General features: G+C 36.5%; 1 protein-coding gene across 9 annotated transcripts in view; it reads left to right on the top strand.

The window, feature by feature from the left end:
- Nucleotides 1-23,400, top strand: part of TLK2 (tousled like kinase 2) — a 122,257-nt gene that overhangs the window by 83,022 nt on the left and 15,835 nt on the right. For all 9 annotated transcript variants that reach the window (XM_036033542.1, XM_028519100.2, XM_036033540.1 and 6 more), the window contains 7 exons: nt 2,645-2,755; nt 3,753-3,889; nt 8,692-8,844; nt 12,101-12,167; nt 12,969-13,066; nt 14,473-14,554; nt 18,556-18,647. In XM_036033542.1, the coding sequence (XP_035889435.1) occupies nt 2,645-2,755; nt 3,753-3,889; nt 8,692-8,844; nt 12,101-12,167; nt 12,969-13,066; nt 14,473-14,554; nt 18,556-18,647 (740 nt within the window). The remainder of the gene's footprint in view (nt 1-2,644; nt 2,756-3,752; nt 3,890-8,691; nt 8,845-12,100; nt 12,168-12,968; nt 13,067-14,472; nt 14,555-18,555; nt 18,648-23,400) is intronic.

Genomic DNA, 23,400 nt, shown 5'->3' with positions numbered 1-23,400 from the left:
TCCTCAGGCTAACATTCCCTTTTTTTAATTCAGAAATATTTTTCTTTAGTCCCCTTGGTTTGTTTTTGGGGAAGGGGTTATTCCTTTTTCTACATCTTTGAATGAGGAGAGTAGTGTTCAGACTGAGTACTTCCTTCTTTCATTGTTAGTATATGTATTTGCTTGGGGCGGCTCTAATTCTTATTGTGTTCACTTGGGTACTGGTTGAATTGCTGAGATTTATAATTAGATATGTTGTAGGTTTAAAAAGCTCCTAGACCAATTCCAGTACTGGCAGGTGTTTGTCCAGAGTAGCTCTGCAGGACTGAAAAAGGATCACAGGCTCATTTTGTTCTTTTATTGCCTGACTCCTAAAATTGCAAGGAAGCATCCTCTCCCTCTTAGGAGCACACCTGCACCTTTCCATTTCTGCTCTTCTCTCCCCCAGGTATGTTACCTTTGCCTTTCTCTTTCCTAAGTTCCAAGGGCCTTTTTTTTACTTCCATAACTTGTTTCTTAAACTTACACAGCCCAGCTGGCCTGCTTATACTATCTTTGTAGTTTTCTAAATAAACTTTCTCTTATAATTTGGGGGGGGGGGCAGTGGAAATTGAGAAGATGGTATATATGAAAAACTTGAGTGGTAACTTAGTACTTTTGGGGTTTAAAAAAATTGTCTCCCTGACTGGTATGGCTCAGTTGGTTGGGCATTGTCCTACAAAGTAAAGGTCACCAGTTTGATTCCTGGTTGGGGCATATGCCTGGGTTGTGAGCTGGTCCCTGGTCAGGGCATGTGAGGGGCAGCAGATGGATGATTCTCTCCCATTGATGTTCCTCTTCCTCTCTTTCTCCTTCCCTTCCCCTCTCTCTAAGAATAGATAAATAAAATCTTTTTGAAAAATAACTAAATAAATTTCTGCTTTTGCTTTCCAGGAAGTGTTACACTCTCCTTACTCACACCACTACCCTTCTTCTTCTCCCTTGTTTTTTAAGGTTTTTTTCTTTCTTTGGATGTAGAGCAGTACCAAAGGAGTAGGTATGTCAAAAAGGAAGGTGCAGAATGATTAGAACTTGTGTTTCTGATTTGAAGGGACAGGTGGCATGACCACTGGTCTTTACACCCCCTTTTAGGCAGGTGTGGATTGTTTCTTGAGTTTTACCATTTCAGTGAGATGTTGGGAAAGGCTCCATCACGGGCTGCTGGCCAGGTACTATTTTAAACCTGAATGCAGCATTGTTTTGTGTTAGAAAACACAAAAGTTTAGAGTTTTTAAAATTTTAAATAAGCTGCCAGAGATTTCTTGATATCATGCATTTGTTTACAGATTTCAAAGGAATCTCACTTTCCAAAAGTAGATTGAATTTCATACAAACATTGCACACAATCTTTGGCTTGCAGATTCTTTAGTATGAATTAGATAGTCACATTTACCCAAATGTACTTGCACTTTGCCTTTGATATTATGGTCCATGTAACTCTGTAAGAACTAATAGGAAGAGATTACACTTATGGGGAGAGCAGAAATTTGGAGATAGAAAGTGTTGTACTCTGGTGACTTTAAAAATGAAGTCTGGCCCTGGCTGGTGTAGCTCAGTGGATTGAGCGCAGTCTGCAAACCAAAGTGTCGCAGGTTCGATTCCCAGTTTTAGGGTACATGCCTGGGTTGCAGGCCATGACCCCCAGCAATGTCACATTGCTGTTTCTCTCTCTATCTCCCTCCCTTCCCTCTCTAAAAATAAATAAAATCTTTTTTTAAAAAAGTTTAAAAAAAATGAAATCTTAAAAGTCTCAGAAATTGAGTGTGCTATATAATACCTTCCACTTTTGCTTTTTACTGTTCAGAAATGCTTCTATCATTTGGGAAATACCAGATTTTTTTTTTTCAGAGTTCAAGTAAGAGTAGAGATCGTTTATTTAACACCAGAATAAATTCAGGAGTTGCAAGTCAAAATTGACCTTGGGTTAGTGGTTCTTTCCTTCTCTGTTATTGTAGGAGGCTTGAATTTTTCAAGTATTTCTGGCCACAGCTAAATTAACTGTGTATTTACATTCCGGCATTCTTGAACCAGGACCTTGTATTAAAATAGTTAGTTCTGTCTTATGTGGGCATGGGTGTGCCTGGCTTCTGTGGTAAGAAACATGATGTAAATTCATATCTCTTTTTCTTTGGAAACAAGAATTGAAAAACAAAGAGCAATTGAACACAAAAGAACCATATATTTTTTTAATTCTATAATTTTTTGGTAAGTGTTTAATTACCCTTTGTTAAGTATTTAATCTGTAAGTACTATAAAGTACTTAATCACCCTTTTTATGTATTTTAAAGATCTCATTTATCCTAGGGTTTTTTTTTCTTTCCATGACAGTTGAGGCATATGTGATGTACTAGACTTAGCTGTACCTGGCTATTGGGAGGAGTAAAATATGATCAGTAGAAAAACAAGCTCACTTCTAATAACAGAATTCATCTTTAGTAAAAAGGTGATATAAGTTTATTAAGAGAGAACAAAGTATTTACTTTTTTTTAAAAAAGACAGTTACTTCTTTGAGTGTTAATTTTGCTTTTGATTTAATAACAAAAATGATTCTCAGACATTTCTAGAAATTGCTTTTGTATTGACCTGTCTTCTTTGGTGGTAATTAAAATTTTGTTTTCCATTGAAGGCCAACTGTGATTTGAGACGGCAGATTGATGAACAGCAAAAAATGCTAGAGAAATACAAAGAACGATTAAATCGATGTGTGACAATGAGCAAGAAACTCCTTATAGAAAAGGTGAGTGGTAAATGGCCAAGACACTCCATCCCAAAGTGCTCAGTGTGTATCATTGTCGTGGCTCCTTATCCCTTACTTGAGATGAAAGCATTTCAAACTAGGGCATTTTAGGAAAAGACTGAGTTTGACAATTTGAGTTCTTTCTTGCCTAGACACTTGAACCAAGCATCCGGAAGGATAATTTGGGATATTGTTTCTGGTTGTTTATTGCTTTGAGTGTGATGTAGATTGTACATAAACATCTTGCCCTAGTTGAGTTTACTTGGGATGTTGGTCCCATAAATTTTTATATTTGTCAGTTCAAGTGTGAATTCTGTTACTATTACAAACATTTAGCAATAGTTACATTTCCATTTTAGAAATAGTATTTGGAGTAATGTATGCATATAATAATGTGATAATCAAGTGCTTTGTACTGGAAAATAGTTAAATTGGTGTATACTTTTATGTATTTATTGGCTGACACCTCCTATATTCAGGGTCCAGAAGAAGTAACACCACTGAGTGTGGTTGGTAGGGTACATGAATGTCTTGCATGAGATGGACAGCAGTTTGAACATTTCACCTAAAATGTCAAATGGTGTCCTTGAGTGTGATATCATTATGTTACAGAGTTACATGCTTATGATTTTTTGTAATAAAAGATTTTGATGTAATAAAGTGTTATTTGTGCTAGAACCTTTAGTTGATTAGTTGCAACTTGCTTTTAATAGTTATTAGTAACCCTTTCTTGGAAGTTTTATCTTAAATTATGTCCTTAGGACTTATTTATCTTACATTGAAAGCTTTAAGATGGCAGTGAAATTATTAAAAGGTATAGGTTTGAGACAGACTGGTTGCTGAAATCTTTGGAATGTTGTTAAAAATGATAGAACACTGATAAAAGTGAAGTGGATGATTTTATTGATATCAGAGATACTGGAGAATTTTGCTTTATCTTTTAATTGAATTCTATTAGGAAAATGAAACTATTTTCTATTTGTCTTTTTTCCCTAAGTCAAAACAAGAGAAGATGGCATGTAGAGATAAGAGCATGCAAGACCGCCTGAGATTGGGCCATTTTACCACCGTCCGACATGGGGCCTCTTTTACTGAACAGTGGACAGATGGTTATGCTTTCCAGAACCTTATTAAGTGAGTTAATTTGCAGTGATTAAATTGAGAATTGATAAGTTGGCTTGGATTTTTAATGTTTTTTGTTTTTCATGATTTTATTTTTAAAAATTTCAGGTGCATTTTTAAAAATTCTATTTTATTGCTCATGCTATTACAGTTGTCCCTTTGGCCCTCTCCACCCAGGATCCCCCACTCTTTCAGGCAGTCCCCACACCATTGTTCATGTCCATGGGCAATGCATGTAAGTCCTTTGGCTACTCCATTTCCTATACTGTACTTGACATCCCCATTACTATTCTGAAATTACCTATTTGTACTTCTTAATCCCCTCACCTCTTCGCCCATTCTCCCACACCCCTCTCCCATCTGGCAACCATCAAAACACTCTCTGTATCCATGATTCTGTCTCTGTTCTGCTTGTTTGCTTAGTTTATTTTTTAGATTGAATTGTTGATAGATATGTATTTTTTGCCCTTTTATTGTTCATAGTTTTGATCTTCTTTTTCTTAAATAAATCTCTTTAACATTTCGTATAGTAATGATTTGATGATGATAAACTCACTTAGCTTTTTCTTAACCTGGGAAGCTCTTATCTGCCCTTCGATTCTAAATGATAGCTTTGCTGGATAGAACAATCTTGGCTTTTAGGTCTCCGCTTTTCTTGACTTTGAATATTTCTTGCCAATCCCTTCTAGATGACAAAGTGTCTTTTAAGAAATCAGCTGGAAGTCTTATGGGAACTCCTTTGTAGGTAACTTCTTTTCTCTTGCTGTTTTTAAGATTCATTCTCTCTTTATCTTTAACCTTGGCATTTTAATTATAATGTGTTTTGGAGTGAGCCTCTTTGCATCCATCTTGTTTGGGACTCTGTGCTTCCTGGACTTGCATGTCTATTTCCTTCATCACGTTAGGGGAGTTTCTTTCATTTTTTCAAATAGATTTCCAATTTCTTGCTCTTTTCTCTTCTCCTTTGGTAGCCACTGATGTGAATGTTGGAACACATGAAGTTGTCCCAGAGGCTGCTTATACTATCCTCTTTTTTTTTTTTAATTCTTTTTACTTTTTGTTCTGTTTGGTTGTTTTTTCCTTCCTTATGTAATCATCATTATTAATATTCCTAGTAGTTAGTGGCAGTCATCTTTTTAAAGATATCATTTATTTATTTTTAGAGAGAGAGGAAGGGAGAGAGAAGGAGATGGAGAGAAACATTGATATGTGTGGGAAACATCAATTAGTTGCCTCTTGCACACGCCCCAGCTGGGGACTGGGCCCAAAACTTAGGCATGCGCCCTGATAGGGAGCTGAACTGGCAAGCTTTTACTTTGCAGGACAGTGCTCAACCAACTGAACCATGCTGGTCAGAGAATCTTCTTTTCAGTGGTTACAGTCAGTTTTAGTCATCATATGTGTAAAGAAATGTAGGGAATGAGGTGATGTCCTGAAAGAATTTAACAGGTAATCAAAGGAATAACAAATGAGTTTTACATTAAAGCTTAAAAGAATGAGAATTGCCAGAAATCTCAAAGCAAGGTGTTACCAGGACCATGCTTCCTCTGAAGCCTTTAGCAAGGATCCTTCTTTGGCAGTTTGTAGCTGCTCCCTTGGGTAGTTCATACCATTTTCACAGTTCCCGATAGATACAGAACTTACAGGATTCTGGGAATCTTTAAAAATTCTTAGCTGGTATATTCAAGCACTATCTATAAATCACTGCTAAAATAAATTTTGGTGAATAATATAATGTGCATTGTTCTTAAGTACCTCCTATTAGTTATATATAATATGGTTAGAGTTAGTAATGTAGCTTTTTTGTTGAAAGTGCCTGAATTCTTTTTTTTTTTTTTGAGCTGCTGTGACAAAATCCCATAAACTGGATGGTTCAAAACAACATAAGTGTATTTTCTCACAGTTCAGAAGACCATCTGTCATTTTTGTAGCATGACAGAATCTATGTTTTGTTTTGTTTTGTTTTTTAACCTATTCTCAGATGAAAGCTCTTCTACCCTTTGAAATCTCTAGGGAGGATCACCCTTTGGCATTCGGTGGCAGCATAGCTTAGAATTCTACTTCCATTGCATTCCCCCATGTGTCTCTGCATCTTTCCTCTCTTCTTATAAGGACATCAGTCATACTGGATTCAGGGCTCACCATACTCCAGTATGACCTCATCTTAATGAATTACATGTTTAATGACCCTATTTATAAAGGTTATATATAATGTGAGGTACTGAGGGTTAGGACTTTCACATACAATTTTGGGTGACACAGTTCAACCCGTAATGGTGCCTAATGCTTATTGTATTGTTTTCTTTTATAGGCATTGGCTTTCTAAATAGAGTGGTTAGGATTTGAGTGAGATGGATTTATTAGGTTATCGATACTTCTGTAAAAGATAGTAGAAGTACTCTCCATGGGTGATGAAGAGCGAGCAGTCTAAAACTGATGGCATATAGGAAATATTTGAGGTTCAGCTGTATAAAAGGCACTATCATATATGTTGATAATAGAACGATTGATAAGACATAGTTCTTAAGAGAATTAAGACATAGTCTAGACTTAGTGTTCCGAAAATAAACCATAACGAAGTATCACTGATAGACTTTCTTTAGATACCTTTTATTTATAAGTATAAATAGGTAAGTGGTTTCAAGAATATCAGGAATTAGTATAGGAATCCTATTATATATACTATTGCTCTCTGGTACATCATTTTTTATGTCAAGGCAAATTCTCCTTTTTATTTAAAAATGTGTTTTAAAGATTTATTATTAGAAAGAGGAAGACAAACATCAGTGTGTGGTTGCCTCTTGTGTACCCCCAACTGGGGACCTGGACTACAACCCGGGCATGTGCCCTGACGGCGATCAAAACAGCAACCATTTGGTTCGCAGGCTGGCACTCAGTCCACTGAGCCACACCAGCTAGGGCAAGCTCTCTCATTCTTACAATGTATAGTTTAAGATGTCCCAAAGATGTTTTGGCATCTGCGTACCCTTTGTTTATGGTTTATGTTTATGTTGGTTGTGGGGCTCCTTTCTTGATAATCTGTGGAGGTTCAATGCATGGATTCTCCCTGAATACAATGGAAAATCTGTTTTATTTTTATGTTTAATAAAGGTGATTGCTAAAATTTCAGTCTTCCAAAAACATTTAGTCTTCAGAGACAAAATGTTACAGCACTCCATTAGCCCACTGTAGTTTATCATTTAAACTGCATATTGTCTTACAGTTTATCATTTAAACTATGTATTGTCTGGTTGTCTCCAGAGAGTTCAGAGTACCTTTAACTCATGGCCTCTTATGGGGTAGAAATGAGCCAAAGTTTTTTTTTAACCATTTTCTTTCTTTCTTAATTGGGAAACTCTCATGTTGAGAAAAGGTAAATTTTTTTAAGGGCATCCACTGAATCAGAAGGAGGATTGTTATTTTACCTAAAGATTCTATGTCTCAGTCCAGAGTTTTTTCAAGCCAGGAATTATGCTAATACATATATTTTGGAGGGGAAGGCATATCTCTAATGAGAGTGTAAAGCTTTTTTTTAGAGAAGCAGAAACTCTTGAATTAAAATTTCCATTTTGTTGTTAAATTGACATCTAATCAGTATTCCAGCCAAGAGAATTGTATTTTCAAATGAATGGTTATTTGCAGTAGTCAGGTTAGGTTAACCTTGCTTACAGTCTTGCCCGTATAGTTACAGCAGCATAAATTGTATTGTGGACAGTTATCCTGGAGTCTGGTCTTATTTTTCTGGTTGCCATTCTTCCAAGAAAGATGTGCTGAATCTGGAACAGTTCTGGAGGTGACAACTACAGTGTTCAGGGAAGAGGGTAGAAGACATTTCACTTGAGAATAGGTTAAAAATAGATTCTGTCATTCTACAAAAATGAGGGTTGGATCAAGAAAAGGAGATGGGGGGAAGTGTGTTAAAGACAGGGATGGAGCTAGCATTTGGCTGTAAACTGTGATAGGTGCTTTAACAATTTTAGTTTGTTAAATAATTGGTGAATCCCAACTCCTGATATATTTTTATGTACCAAATCTGTAAACCTTAATATCTGTTAGGTGGTGGGATACATGAGAGGAAGTAGTTTTCTTTTGTTGATATTTTATTGGCTCTAATTTGTAAAATTGTTTACCATAGAAAAATTAGATCTCTTATTAGGAAATAGTGTAATAGTAGTGATGTTAATTAGATGTCTGAAGAATCTTTATATATGGTTTTTATTCATTTAATGTGCTATTCCTTAGGGAGTTTTTACTAGTTGCAAGACTTCATGCTTTTTCTGTGGGTAGGAATGATGTAGGGGTGGTAATGGCTCACTTAGACTAGAATAAATGAAAATCCTTTTTTACTTTGTTTAGCATCCTTCACATTTGTATCTTTCTAGATATAATTTGAGGAAACTTTAATCCAAGTAAAAAGTTACTTGGAACCTATAGCACTTCTATAAAAATATAAAACATAAATACAGTTATTGAATGGTTTCACACCAGAGATTTGTTTTCTTAACTGTTAAAAAAGGAGTCAGAAAATGCTTCCTTTTTAGTCAGAAAACAAGCTCACAGCAGAAATTTGATAATTTTCTTTCCTGCCTACTTTTTCACTGAGAGACTGATCATAAACAGTGTCTTAAAGCACAGATTCATTCTACAAAAGCTTTCTACCATCAATTATTTGGCTCTTTCAAATTGAAGATAAAATCAAATCTCTGCTTGATTTAAAGGGGCTTATTTTTTCTGACATCTGTTAGATTTGCAGGTGATGGTGGATTTTTTTTTTTTGATCATCTTCCTCTGTGTCACATCTTTTATATCTCTAGGCAACAGGAAAGGATAAATTCACAGAGGGAAGAAATAGAAAGACAACGGAAAATGTTAGCAAAGCGGAAACCTCCTGCAATGGGACAGGTGCCTCCAGCAACCAATGAGCAGAAACAGCGGAAAAGCAAGACCAACGGAGCTGAAAATGAAACGTATGTTCTTTATTGATGTGAACTGAGATACACACTGTTCCCCAACCACAGATGTTCTCTTGAATATCACTGGGGGAAAATGATAAATTATGGAGATTGCTAGAGCTTAAGCTTTTTTTTTTTTAATTTACGTTAATGGATTTGCTCAAGTCATATAAAATGAACTAATTTTCTTAGTGCTGATCTTACTTGGGGAGTTTTGAATGAGAGGGAGGAGTAATGTCACTTAACCTGACATGATCTTTGGCCACTGTTATAACAAATGTGATGTCGTGGTGTTCAGATGATGTGATTGCTTATGTGTGGCTGGTTCTGGGTTATGGCATGTTGTTATCTTACAGGGATTATGAGGAAACTATTTCAGACTGAAGAATACACAACTTAAAAAATGATCTGTACTGCTTAAAGAGCACTCAATTAAACAGCCATGAATTTAGCAATAACCTAAGGAAAAATAAATATTTTAGGAAAAGGATATTTCCCAATAAGCCAAATCTTATCACCTGTATTTTACTATTCTGGGGTACCTAAGAGAATCACCAGTGTCTTCAATTGCAGTACAGTCATCTTTTTCACTGCCAGTCAACAGTTAGTACTTAGGAGGGGTAGAATATCCTGAGCACAAATACTTTCCTTTTCCACCTCCACCCCATGTCAGAGTTTCCTCTTTGATCATTGAATTCTTGACCACTAAGAGTCTTACTCTGGGACAGGAATTGGCAAACTTTTTCCAAAATGGGCCAAGATAGTAAGTACTTTAGGCTTTGCAAGCTAGTGGGTCTCTGTTGCTCAACAGAATGGCCTGAAAGCAGCTGTAGACAATACATACGTGAATGGATATGGCTGTGTTCCAGTAAAAAGCTTCACAAAAGCACACTATGAGCTGAGTGGCTCACTGCTGTATGTAGTTTGCCAACTAGACAGGAACTACCAAACAGAATTGGCATGAGAAATAAACCTATATGTTACTTACCTGTTTACAGTATTTCTTATGCTTACCCTGAAGACATTAAGTCATCACCTGTGTTCAAGAGGTTTTCAAATTAAAAAGGAAAGAAAAGCTCTACTGGTAATAATGTAGGCAATATCTAAAAAATTTATGTTAGCCATGAAGTTGGTTTCTAATTGGATTATTTGCAATTTAAAATCTATGTATATCTCTATATATTTATAGCTATTAGTACTGTAATTAGTGCATCTGTAGTGGCTCCATTGGTTTTTCAGGGGGAAAGTTTTGTAAAGCTGTCATTGTGGGATTCGTCAATGGAAAATAAGTTTCAGATATAAAGATAGCCACAAATAGCAGATAGTATGATTTACTAACTAGCATGTTGTTTGCTATTTACGTTTCATATCAGTTTACAAAAACATATTAACACATAACCCACCTCAAGTTTAATAATATTTGCATTATACCATTGTTCAAAGTCCATGACATTTCAGAAATGTATCCTTATTCCGGTGAGAAAGATGCTCAACACCAGTCCTCACCCCATACATACCTGATGTGTTAAGGAGCCTTTTTCTTGACATTTATTTAGTAAGTCTGTGTTAAATGCTTATTATATACTCAGCTCTGTTCTGGACACGGGGGATACAGAGGTAAATGCTACAGCCGCAGCCATAGGAGTTCGCGGTTTATTTATGGAAAATGAAAAGAAGAATAAGCTAGTAATTACATTTAGTGTAAGCTTGGGAAACATCTTCACTCTTATAGCTCTGAATATTTTAAAACTAGTTTCTAAATAAAAAATAATTGCCTTTTAAAAAATCTAAGTAGGAGCCCAGATTTGAAAGATTGTCCGGGCAAATGCTATACACATTAGTCTGATCATTGTCTTTCATGTATTCTTTTTGGGAAGGGAATCTTTCTCCAGCATTACTTGAAAATTATTTAATTCTAGGGCATAAAACCATTTACTTACGAGTATAAAGAAGGTATAAGTAAAAAAAATAAAGGCATAGGTTATTTCCTTGCCATAGAACAATAATTAGAATTTAATCTGGGCCAATAGTATGTCAATATGTAGTTGCCATTTGGAGTGCTGTGTAAAATCCAAGCTGGAAGACATTTAGTCCAGTTTTTAATTAGAGTATCAGAGGCTTGGCTCATTCCTTTGGCCAGAAGCCAAAAACAGTCTTCTGGAGTTTGGAAGTGAGTCACATTATCCTTTCCTGGTATCAAAATTGCAGGCAGAGAAAGAATTCTTAGTTACTATTTTTTGTTCCTCCACCCCTTTTTTTTTACTAGTGTGATAAAGTAATATATATAAGTATTTTTGCAACTAGGAAGAGATTGCCAGAATAGCCCTACTGGGTGTATTTCTTCTTCTTTTTACTCTTTTTGTTTTCTTTTGGTCAGACCTTAAGGCTCTGTTTTGTAGTCCTTCCTGGATGATAGGATAGCTGTTTCTTCTTTCTCCTGCTATTTAGCATGTATCTGACAGGGGCATCTAAAACTTTGAAGTATGTGGCTTTTAGCATGTGGAGGGTGAAGGTGAAGGAGTTATCTTACATGCCCACTTGAGGTAGGAGCATGCAATTGGCGTCAGTGGAACATGAAACGAGTGCTTATTCATCCAATCAGCCCTTTGAGAGTTGTGTTTAAATAGCATTTTACAAATTATATATTCTTTCCATATTCTCATTTAATAGTCAAAACACTTTTGTTAGGTGGATTTTTAGATAGGTTAAATTTGTTGGATGTTTAGGAAACAGAGGCTCAAGAGGTTCAAGTTGCTTCCCCAAGGTCACAGGGCCCAAGTTGCACTTTGAACCCTAGTCCTCACACTCCAGATTTTGGACTCTTTCCACTCTTGTTCTTCTCTTTGTTATTATAGTATTAAGGTCTAAGAGTTAACAAAAATAATCAAATCCATTGGCTTATTATTTTGCCTTTTAAAAAAATTAGACATAAAATTTCTGGCTACCTCTCCTAAAGGATTTTCACCTGAGTAACATTTGGGACAAAACCAATACCATAAATAATGTAAAATTATAGCACATTTATATTATTATTTTTTGCAAATTAGACTTTTGGCTTCGAAGCCCTTCTTTCACAGAACATCTGATAAATCACAAGAGTTTCCTGGTGTCATAGGACTGCAAGATAAGCTTTAAGTTGGTTTAGCTAAGAGACTGAATGTATTATTCAGTCTCCGAATATGCATACTATATAGCATGCTTTGGCATTTCTCTTTAAATAGGTGCACTATGATTTAAAGTAATTTATTAAATTTCTACCATTATTTTCCAGGTTAACATTAGCAGAATACCATGAACAAGAAGAAATCTTCAAACTCAGATTAGGTCATCTTAAAAAGGTAAATAGAAAAACAGATACAATTTTTAATTTACATGTGGTGTGGAAGCAAGTTGGTTATTTGGGCTAATGTATTAGTTTCACATACCTGCAGAAATCTCTTATGATACTTTAAATCACATAGCAGCTCATATATTTTGCCTAAACTAGCTAAGAAGAAAAGGTCTTATATCAACCATGTTGTTACATAAAGGCACCTATACAGAATTTGTTACTGATGATGTTCACAGGAGCATCTTAGATATAGGTTGCTCAGTTATTTAATTCAGCTGCTCATATATTTTTGGTGGGTGCTGCTTATGGTGGTGATGATCAGTAAGCATTTAATAAACTGCTATTGACACCTCTTTGTTTTCTTCCCACTGGGTTCTCAGATCTTGTTGCATAAAAGAAACTTAAGGCACCCAGTATAATCCATACTTGCAGAACAGAACTAGATAAAGAACCTGATTTTTGTTTTAAAAAGATTGTATTTTTATATGCATACATACAAAACATTTCTGGAAACTTAGACAATAAACTTAACAGTGGTTACACCTGGGGGAGTGGGCACAGAGGGGAGGGAGCAAAGTGGCAGAGGACTCTTCCTTTTGCTGCTGTAGTTTTTGTATGACTTGAATTTTATTATAGGCTTGGTTTTTAATGACAGAAAGTCTAGTTCTTTAAAAAAAATCTTTTTTAGTACAAAACATCCTCCTATAGCGTTCATGAGAAAGATGTCTCTGCTCATGTTTTTGGTAATGAGATTCTGGAAAGATAACATTTCTTGTGTTCTGAGCTATTTCTTTTCTTTTCACTTTAGGAGGAAGCAGAAATCCAGGCAGAGCTGGAAAGGCTAGAAAGGGTTAGGAATCTACATATCAGGGAACTAAAAAGGATACATAATGAAGATAATTCACAGTAAGCAATTTGGGAGTATGCTGGGTTAGAGACTGCTGAGCACTTTCTGACATGAATTGAATGGTCTAGAACAGTGACTTTCAACCAGTGTGCACAAGAAGCTATGTAGTCGGGAGCACTGACCTCTTTTCCTTTAGATTGTCAAATAAAAACATGACAGCAGCCAATACAACAGTAGTTGTCCAGTGTGACTGAATCAAAATTATGCCTATTTTCTTGGTCAGGTTGTCAAAAAATATATTTTTTGGTGTGCTGCAAATTTTTAGTAATTAGTTTATGTATGCCATGAGATGAAAAGGGTTGAAAATCACTGGTCTAAAATGATATTTTTGTTTAATAATAAATTTGGTAAATTGATTCCATGGTGTATGTGGTTCTATTGGAGTATGTAATACAGTTTTATGAACAAAATTATGATTTGCTTTAGTTTAAATATATGTAAACATGCTAGATTCATATAGTAAATATCTGTACATATAACATGTTTATAGAAGTAGCGGTCACTTAAACTATAGCTTTGTAGTGTAAATGGTGGGGTACAGTATGTATTCACATTTGCCTACAGAGCCTTACTAAAGGGAAGATTGGGTGACATTGGGCTGTTGTGGAAAGATTATTGAGTTGAGATGACATCTGTTTTTTCAGTGACCTTTAAGGACCATTCAACTGTTGAGATTTTAAGCAAGAGTGTTAAGTTCAGCACATTGATTTAGATAAATGTCCACCTTTGTTTATAAGTCATTTAAGAGACTGAAACTGTGAAAAGGAGATGGCAAGTGGGAAATGGCTTCTGTCTGTTACCTCTTCCTTCCCACATGCTTTGGATTCTGAAACACCATTTTTGACGTAGCTACAACTCATGTATTTTTGTTTGGCTTGTGTGAGCCATGGACTTGTGTTTCTGTAAAATGCTGGGCAGCAGCCGTTACTGAGCACTCTCTCTGCATCAGGCATAGTGCTAAGTGCCCCTGTGTTCTGTCATGTAATCTTCACAGTAATCTGATGAAGTGGATCATCTTCGATAAATAGATCTGGAAGCATACTTAGAAAAAATTCAGTTAACTTGACCAGGGACCAGCCTTGCCCCCTCACTTGATAGCAAGGGCTGTCAACACATCTATAGGGCAGGAGGCCAACAAAAAACACAGGTCTGGTTGTGGCTGCGTGAAGACTGGCACCTGTGCCTCATGGCTCTACAGCTAATGCTGTTCATTGTAACTCTACTGTATCTTTGAATTCTGTAACTGTCTTTATGCTCAGAATTAGCTAGATTGGCGTTGATTGCAAAACTGTCAGCAGCAGCTATGGTCATGTGTGTAACATGTTAAATATTCTGGAAATTTTGCACATTTGTAAGATTGTGTAATGCTTGACCTCAGAATGTTATGTATTCCCTGTTCTCACAGATTTAAAGATCATCCAACGCTAAATGACAGATATTTGTTGTTACATCTTTTGGGTAGAGGAGGTTTCAGTGAAGTTTATAAGGTAAGTATGAGGAGCGGGTACAGAGACTAAAGATTAAATTACTGATTTTTAACAACTGAGGGAACATTTAGAATAGTGGTAACTGTGGGTTGGTATCTACTGGTTGAAATTCAAAACTTTTAAGAACTGCTTTTAATAAACTTCAGTCAATAAGTAGGATACAAGAGTTTACCCTATTTTCAAGTTTGAAAAATAAATAATTACTGATTTTTTTTAAAACAGGGAGGAAAAACACTAATTTCTGGCCAGTGGAATTATGGTGATTTTTATTCTTGTTCTGCACTTTCGGCCTCATCTACATTTGCTAGAAATGTGTATGCGTTACTTTTATTCTCATGAGAATTTGTTTTAACAAAGTGGATATGTTACAGTTAATTCTTATTTGAAAGACTGCCTTTTGATGTTCTCCTCTAAGTCAGAGCAGCACTGGCATTTTGAAGGAGTGTCCTTGCTTAGTGTGTTTCCATCAGACCAGTCAAGTACGGACTCCTGTGCTTCCAGTTGATTTTTACTAAATGAGGAATTCAGCCAGTTTTAAATATAGCTGCCATATCCATAACATATTCACCAGCCACAGCCTTCTTAAATTTCTCTAGATGTTCCTGGTGTCTGGCTTTTAAATGCTGAGTTGACTTCTTAAGTGATCTTTACTGCATGGCCCTTGGCAATTCCCTGTTTCTAATGTGTAGCCTTCACTGTTAGGCTTTGTTTTATGCCCATATGAATTTATATATGGGAAATCTTTTGTGTAAAATAATTAGTTTTCACTTCACAAAAAAACCCAGTAAAAACTAGTTCTGTTGTTTTTTCTCTTTTTTACTATTTTTTGAGGTAATATGTACATAAAATTTATAATTTCAATTAACCATTCTTAAGTGTACAATTCAGTGGCATTAAGTACATTCACAATGTTGTACAACTATCATTGCTCTTCATTCCCAGAGCTATAGTAATATTTTTAGTGTGCTGCTAGGTTTAATTTTCTAGTATGTTATTTCTATTTCTTATCTGTGTTTATAAGTGGGACTGACCCGTACTCATCTTTTGCGTGCAAGCAGCATTGTCTAGCTTTGATGTCATGGTCATCCTAGAGCGAGCTGTGGAATTTCATTACATGGGAATTGTTAGCTTCCTAAAAGTTTCTCAGAGCTGACTCATAATCACCTGGGTAGGTGTCATTTTAGAGGAAACTGATCACCTATTCAATTCCCTCGAGAAATACTGATCTATTCAGATTTTCTTTTCCTTCTAAAGTCAATTTTGGTAGTGTAATTTCTTCTGGAAGTCTTTTATTTCACCTTGATTTAAAAATATTGTCCATTCCTTAGTTATTCCTCTTCTTGACTGGTAGGTCAGAGATTAGCCAGTGTTTTTTTTCCCCTCTAAGAATCAACTTTGTTTTGTCAATCAGATCTGTTGTTTGATTTGCTTTCTATTTTATTAAGTTTTCTTTGAATCCTTTCTTTCTTCTACTTTCTTTGTTTTTATTTGTTTTCGTTCTTGAAGCATATGCTTAGTTTATATTTGGTAATTTTTTATTGTAAAAAAAAAACACGTAAAATTTACCATTGTAACCATTTTTAAGTGAACAGTTCAGTATGTTGGGTATGTTCATGTTACTGTGAAACATGCCCAGAATTCTTTCATCTTGCAAAACTGAAACTCTAATGGTTATCAACAGTTCTACTTTTCCTCCCTTCCCAGCCTTTGTAACTGCAGTTCTTTCTGTTTCTTTGAAATTGGCTACTTCAGATACCACACATAAGTGGAATCACAGTGTTTGTCTTTTTGTGACTGGCTTATTTTACTTAGCATAGTGTCCTCAAAGTTCTCCTTAACTGGTGTGGCTCAGTGGGTTGGACATTGTCTCACAAAGTGAAAGGTCACTGGTTATATTCCTGGTCAGGGCATGAGCCTGGGTTGCAGGCCAGGTCCCTGGTTGGGGGCGCTCAAGAGGCACTGATTGATGTTTCTCTCTTACATCAATGTTTTTCTCCCTCCTGTCTCCTCTCTCTAAAAGTAAATAGTTTTTTAAAAAGAGTTCATCCCTGTTAAAGCATGTGACAGGATTTCCTCTTTTTTTTAAGGCTGAATAGCATTCCATTGTATGTATGCACCAAATGTTCTTTACACATTCAGCTGCCAGTAGACATTTTGGTTGCTTCATCTTGTTTGTTGTGAATAGTACGGCTTTGAACATGGTGCAGATACTGTATTTTCTGGACTATTAAGACGTACTTTCCTGGGGGAGCGCCCATTAGGGAGAAAAAGGGGGGTGCACCTTATAGTCTGAATGTAGCTTTACATTGGTGGAATATTATGTCATTTATGTTATTAAATATTTTACCACATTTTTTGCTTCAAAATTTTTTTTCCTATTTTCCTCCACTAAAACCTAGGTGCATCTTATGGTCCGAAAAATACGGTAGTCTTTCAGTTCTTTTGGTGATGTACCCAGAATTGGGACTATTCGTTTTCTTTAAATCATCAAAATTGGTTATTGGAACTTCCTTCCTGGTTACTACTGGTTTTTTTTATCCTGTTTTTTTTTTTTATGTATTCTTTAAGCATTCTAACACTTGTAAAATCTAGATGCTTCTTACAATGATGCATACATTTAATGTAGGTTTTTTTTTCCTGTTCGTCACTCACCAAAAGCCTTTCTTAAATCAGAGGTGGATCATAGTGCCTTGGGTTCAAAAATATGAAGAAAAATGATACTTATAATATCATTAGTGTTCTTAGAAATTAAATGGTATTTAATATGTCTTTTAAAGACTTGAAATGCTTCTCTGCTCTTAAAGCCATGATGGTATACATGCTTGGTGGACTTCAAACTCTAAGAAAAATAGAATTCAAAAGTCTCTGTTTCTGTGAAATAAGATACTTTGTTTGAATGGAGTGGTTTTTATATTTTAAAAAGTACTGGTTTATATTTAGTGTAAATTAGAAGTTTCTTCTATAAGCAGCCATCTCTTGAATGCAGTGCTTTCCTGCAGGCAACTTACATTTTTAAAGACCTGTAGAGCAGCCATGACTGTTTGTGGACGGTGTGTCTGTGCCTGTTACCTTTATGTGCTCACACATCGGTAGAAACTAGCAGATGGGTGGTAATAATGTTGGAACTGATGTACTGAATTTTTTAGATCTTAACTTTAAAATGCTAAGAAAAACTATCTGTTCTAAAGGAGTTCCTCAATAAATTCTTTTGTGTGGGGGAAATCGTCTGTTGTATAAAAAGGCTATTTTATCAGATTGTGATTTACACCCGGCATCATTATTCCCATGATAGAGGACCTAGCTGATGCTGGATTTGCCAACAGAGGTGGTCTTTGAGGAAAGCATGTCCCTTTGTTGGGACAGTGCTGGAGAGGTGACTTGGTGTGACTAACTTCAGACACTGTTGGGGACAAAAACTGCTTTTTTATTTACTCAGCATATATGAGAGGGATTAAAGACAGGGATTTTTGTTTTTGTTTCTGTTTTAATAAACACAATGTGACAAATCACAAAGTTATTTTCTAAACAAATGTAGCAAAGAAGTGCATCCTAAGGGTTATTTCTCAAGAAGGCAGTCTGTATCCCCAGCATTTCAGAAGCTGACTTGCCTTGGAAGTGTGTCAAGTCCCAGTGTCAGCTGAGGGACAAGAGACAACCTAAGGGAGAAAAGTCTCAAATAGGGCAAATGATGTCCGGAAAGAGAATTGTTTGGAAGTGGCTGTGAAGGCATGGGCTATCTTTCTGTCTGTGGTGTGTGCTTGGTTTTATTTCCTAAACCCCTTGGTGCCAGTGTGTCTAGAGCCCTCTGTCTGATCACAAGTTTCAAGAATACGGTTTCTACTCTAAAACAAGTATGTGATGTGTTGTCTTCTGCTGTTGTTTTATTTAATAATGCATTTTGGACTTTGAATATATTGATCTGTTAAATAGAAGCTTCAAGTTAGTCGTCTATAATTCTTGTTAGCATTTATCCAGAATATAATTTATTCCTTTTTTTATAGGCATTTGACCTAACAGAACAAAGATATGTAGCTGTGAAAATTCACCAGTTAAATAAAAACTGGAGAGATGAAAAAAAGGAGAATTACCACAAGTAAGTGATACTAGATTGTTTGATTTGTCAAAATCTAGTAATAGTAGCTTGAGTTTGAACACTGTGTTAGGAGCTTTACATACATTGTTGTTGTTTTATTTAATCCTCATAACTGTCCTAAGAGAGTCAACTTTCCATCTTACTATTGAGGAAACTGCTACTTAGAGAATTTGAGAAATAGTTAAGAAATGGCTGGGCTGGTATTTAAACCCATACTTCCCTTAATCCAAAACCCATGCTCTTAACCTCTTCTTCCATTGGCTACAGTAAACAAAGCCTCAGAAATTGTCGTTGCTTGTCTGCAGAAATCAGAGGAGGGTATCTTTAGTGGTCTTAGGGACCTTGAGAAGCACCTGGTGGGGCTTTTTAAGCTGCTGTAGTCATTTCATTACGGAGGAGGCAGATCGTTGGCGGGGGGCGGGGGACCTGGTATGCCTCAGTGGTACTTGTCTGACTTGTTCAGCTCCTCAGTGCTGTGCTCACCTCCCCTGGCACAGTTTGCCCGTCTCGGGGTTCTGGGTCTTCAGCGTCCCGCTTACTACGCTTGCCTCTCCTCAGAATGCCTCTAGTGGCAGCCCTCATCTGTACTTGTGGTAAGGGGGGGGGTGACTTCTTTAGAATGAATAGTTATTACATGTGCAGATGTGAATTTCTTTGTTCCACTAATGTCAGGTTTTGCTGGTTTCCTCCGAGCTTCAAAACATGGGAGTTCATGACTCATTTGCTTTGGAGGCCACACAGAATCCATTTACTATTAGGATCCCCACTGGGCTTAATATTGTTTCCTTGTTGTACGTACAAGTACTGAGTTAGACATGTTGTACCCCTGAAAGGAGGAGATGGCCTCTTTTTATATGAAGAACCCGCTTCCTTTCTCTAAAAGCAGTTTTAGTGGTTTTCTTATAAAATGTTCTTTGGAGGGGAAAAAATAATAGACTTTGAAGTAGACTTTCAGTTGATTTCTAAATCTCAAGGGGAAAATAAACATTTCTACATCATCAACCCCTTCTTGGCACATGGACCAAGGCAACTTTTGCTTTTTACCTATTGGTCATCAGGGATCCAAGCGCTCTTCCTATTCCATGCAGGTTGGCAGTGGCTCTCAGCCCTGGGGAAGAGAATGTTCCTTTGGTAGTAAGAGAAATAGGGCATAGCAGAGGTGGGAGAAGGGATAATAATGTGGTTTATGCATGGCATCCTGCATGTGTACCTTACGTGTCAGGCAGCTGCAGTCCAGATGCTTCTGAGGCGCAGTTACATTATAAGTACATTCCAGTCACTTGACGTGCAGGAGGAATGGCAGGCTACAGTGAATGCCAGGAGCATTTCAGAGAAGGAAACCACATGTTGTTCTGACTAGTTATAAATGAGAAATGTCCCCATTACATCGAGACTTTCACAGTGCCCACGAGTGTTGGAACAGTATACGCTTCTCTTTAAAAATGCCCTCTAGCTATCCTTGGAGCTTGTTGTATAACTTGTGTATGCACTGACCACTCTAAACAGTTGACTCTGTAAGGGACCAGCCTTGGTCGACCAAGACCAAGAGGTCAACCAAGACTGTCTTCCGAAGAAGACAGTTCCTGTGCCAGGATCTGTACACATTTTGCCTAGTCTCATTATCCAGCTTTTAGGCTGACCTTAAAGAAAACTCCAGTGGGTGTTCACACCCCAGTATTTTGAACAGTGAGGTATTGAAGCCAGAACCATGTACCTCCTTGACACATTGGGCAAGTCCTTGTGGGTATGAATTGGTTGGCTTTCTCACATTTCTGTACCAGAGAGTCAGAGAGCAAGTGGGGGGATTGTCTCATGTTTCTGAGCTCTTTACCAGCCTAGCTAAGGTTCTTGGTGGTGCCTTCCTACTCCGTCTTCTCACTTGAGGTGGGAGTTGGCGTGCCTGAGCACCTACCTCTGTGGGGTCATCTGGGCAAAGGCCATTTCCCAGTTGACACTGGGGGGGGGGGTGTGCAAAGTTATTATGATGTCCATTCATCCTTGGGGAGAAATTTTTAAGCACTTCCACCTTTTGTTTGAAAGATTCTTTTTTCGCTAAGTGATACGAAATCATATTGATGAATTTTAGCCTACAGATAATAATGAATTAGCAAAATGTCATTAACTTCTTTGAGCTTAAAGAGGTTTAAATCAAGCACATAACAGATTTTAGAGAGTGCTTTAAAAATTCAGTATTGGTGATTGCTGGGGGGAGGGGGTATAAGGGGACTAAATGGTAATAGAAAAAAATATAATGAAGATATGTTTTTTAAAAATTAAGTATTAGTGTCGCAGGTTTGATTTCCAGTCAGGGTACATGCCTGGGTTGCAGGCTATAACCCCCAGCAACCGCACATTGATGTTTCTCTCTATTTCCCTCCCTTCCCACTCTAAAAATAAATAAATAAAATTAAAAAAAAGAATTTCTATAATAATCAGTTTTCCAAGTTAGAAAAAAAATAAAATACAAACAAAAAAATTCAGTATTAAACTGAAAAGTAATATACTTTAGTGTTATGATAACATTATAAATATGAAAATGCTACTCTAACTATGCAAAGTTAAGGTCTTTTGATTGCTTTTCCTTTCATGTGGATGACTTTCTAGTCCCATCTGGAATCAGGACTTTTTTGGGGTTTTTTTGTTTGTTTTGTTTTGTTTTTTGTTTTTTTAGAAGAGAAAGTCAAAGAAAATAAAAGGCTGTTGTTTTGTTTAATTTTGGGTACTATTCTATAACTTCCTTACTCTCCTCCTTCCCCCACAAACAAAAAGTAAACTGATTGTTTTACTTTTGTATTATTAAAGTATTAATAGGTATTACTAGATTTCTCTGACTCTAAAATAATATATTACAAAATATACAGTAGGAAAATTTCATATAAAGCTTTCTGCAGAAGTAATTGTGTTTTATATATTCTTGTACGATACTCCTTTCTAGTCTTCGAGGATAACATCATTTTGAAAGTCTTAAATATATATCCTACTTGTTAGAGAGTCAAAGACATTAACACTGGAGTGGATAAGTTTCTTCCAGATTTCTTAGTGAAGTCTCTGTATTTACAGTGCATTTACCCCTTGGATGCTAAGTGCACATGTGAGGGTGTGGCAGAGCCTTGCCTGACGAAGCCTGAGAAGCCAGAGCGAGTGCTCTCAGTGACGCACAGCAGATTCCCTTAGTCCAGATTCCCTCAGTCGGGGAGGAGTTTGAATGACACTTCCTTTCATTCTTAATTTGTGCCTCCTTTAGTTTTCTGTGTTTTCTGTAACTTAATAGAGAAATTGATCTCTATTCTGAAATGCACAAAATCAAATGTTAAAGCAAGAGTGCAGGGAACTATGGATTTACAGCATGCTAGAGTAAAAAATGACCTGAAAGTTATCTACTTAGTTCGGAGGTTTCTAAACTTGTTGTTTTTTAAAACAGCATCACCTTTATTTTACCAAGAGAAATATTACATGGAATCTTGATATATGAAAAAAGATAAGTGTGGAGCTACTTTGGTGGATGTGGCGTGGGTGGGTTGGGCCAAAGCTGCCTTTCTTTGCTCAGCATTTCTGCAGGGGCTCCAGAGGTAAGGCTCTCGGGTGAGCCCCCTTTAAAGCTGCCAATCCAGTACAGTGATGGTAAAGCCCAGGGAGGTGGGCTCACAAAGCCCAGACTCGAAGCCAGGTTTCTTGGTCCCAGTGTAGCATGGGTTTTGATACTACTCTGGGTGTGGCAAGACTTTCTTTTTAGAAAGACATAAAAACGATAAAATGAAGCATCAGAAGAAGCAGAAATTGCCAAAAGTGGCACCTTGAAAAATAAGCGTAGTCAGCCCTAACTGGTGTGACTCAGTGGATTGAGCACAGGCCTGTGGACCAAAGGGTCAGCAGTTTGATTCCCACTCAGGGTACATGCCTGGGTTGCGGGCCAGGTCCCCAGTAGGGGGCATGTGAGAGGCAACCACACACTGATGTTTCTTCCCTCTCTTTCTTTCTCCTTTCCCTCTCTGTAAAAATAAATAAAATCTTAAAAAAAATAAGCCTAATCAAATAAAGTTTCCATTGGGGAAAATATATTTAATTACATTTAGATTTCTATTCCCCACTTCCCAATTGTTTTCTCAGCTTTTTGTTAGTTGAGTACTTTTCTGTATATTTTTGGTATGCTAAAATACACCAATTTCAGAAAACATCCCTTCTTTTAGCTTTATTTTACCACGATATGGAAAGTTTTTTTTAATGACTCTTGCTTAATAACAGATTGTCCCAAACTAAATGGTGCTAGGTTACTTAAAATATGATCATTTCCTATTGCTCTTTGTAAATAAGAACGAAATACTTTTAAAATTATTGGTAACTATATTATATAAATATGTTCTATTATTTTAAAAATTAGTATATGACTGTGTCCTAATATATAGTACACTTCTGTTCCTAATTTTATTAAGTGCTTCTAAATTGGAAAAGTACTAAAAAATTGTTAACATTCTCACATTTTCTGAGAAGAAAATAAAGCTGATAGCCCTTTAAATCCTTTTTGTAAGGAGTAAAACTTAGAAACAAATACAAGTCCTGGCTGGGATAGCTCAGCTGGTTAGAGCATCATCCTGATGCGCCAAGGTTGCAAGTTTAGTTTGATTCCCAATCAGGGCACATACAGGAATCAACGAATTATTGCATAAATGAGCAGAACAACAAATCTCTCTCTTTCTAAAAATCAATAATTAAAAAAAATACAATTCACTGCTAATTGCTGTATATAACCAGTAGT

The sequence above is a fragment of the Phyllostomus discolor genome, chromosome 8 (genome assembly GCF_004126475.2).
Source record: "Phyllostomus discolor isolate MPI-MPIP mPhyDis1 chromosome 8, mPhyDis1.pri.v3, whole genome shotgun sequence".
In the NCBI taxonomy this organism is placed as follows: domain Eukaryota; kingdom Metazoa; phylum Chordata; class Mammalia; order Chiroptera; family Phyllostomidae; genus Phyllostomus; species Phyllostomus discolor.
Note: the sequence above shows the minus strand (reverse complement) of the source record. Positions and strands in the feature narration are given on the sequence as shown.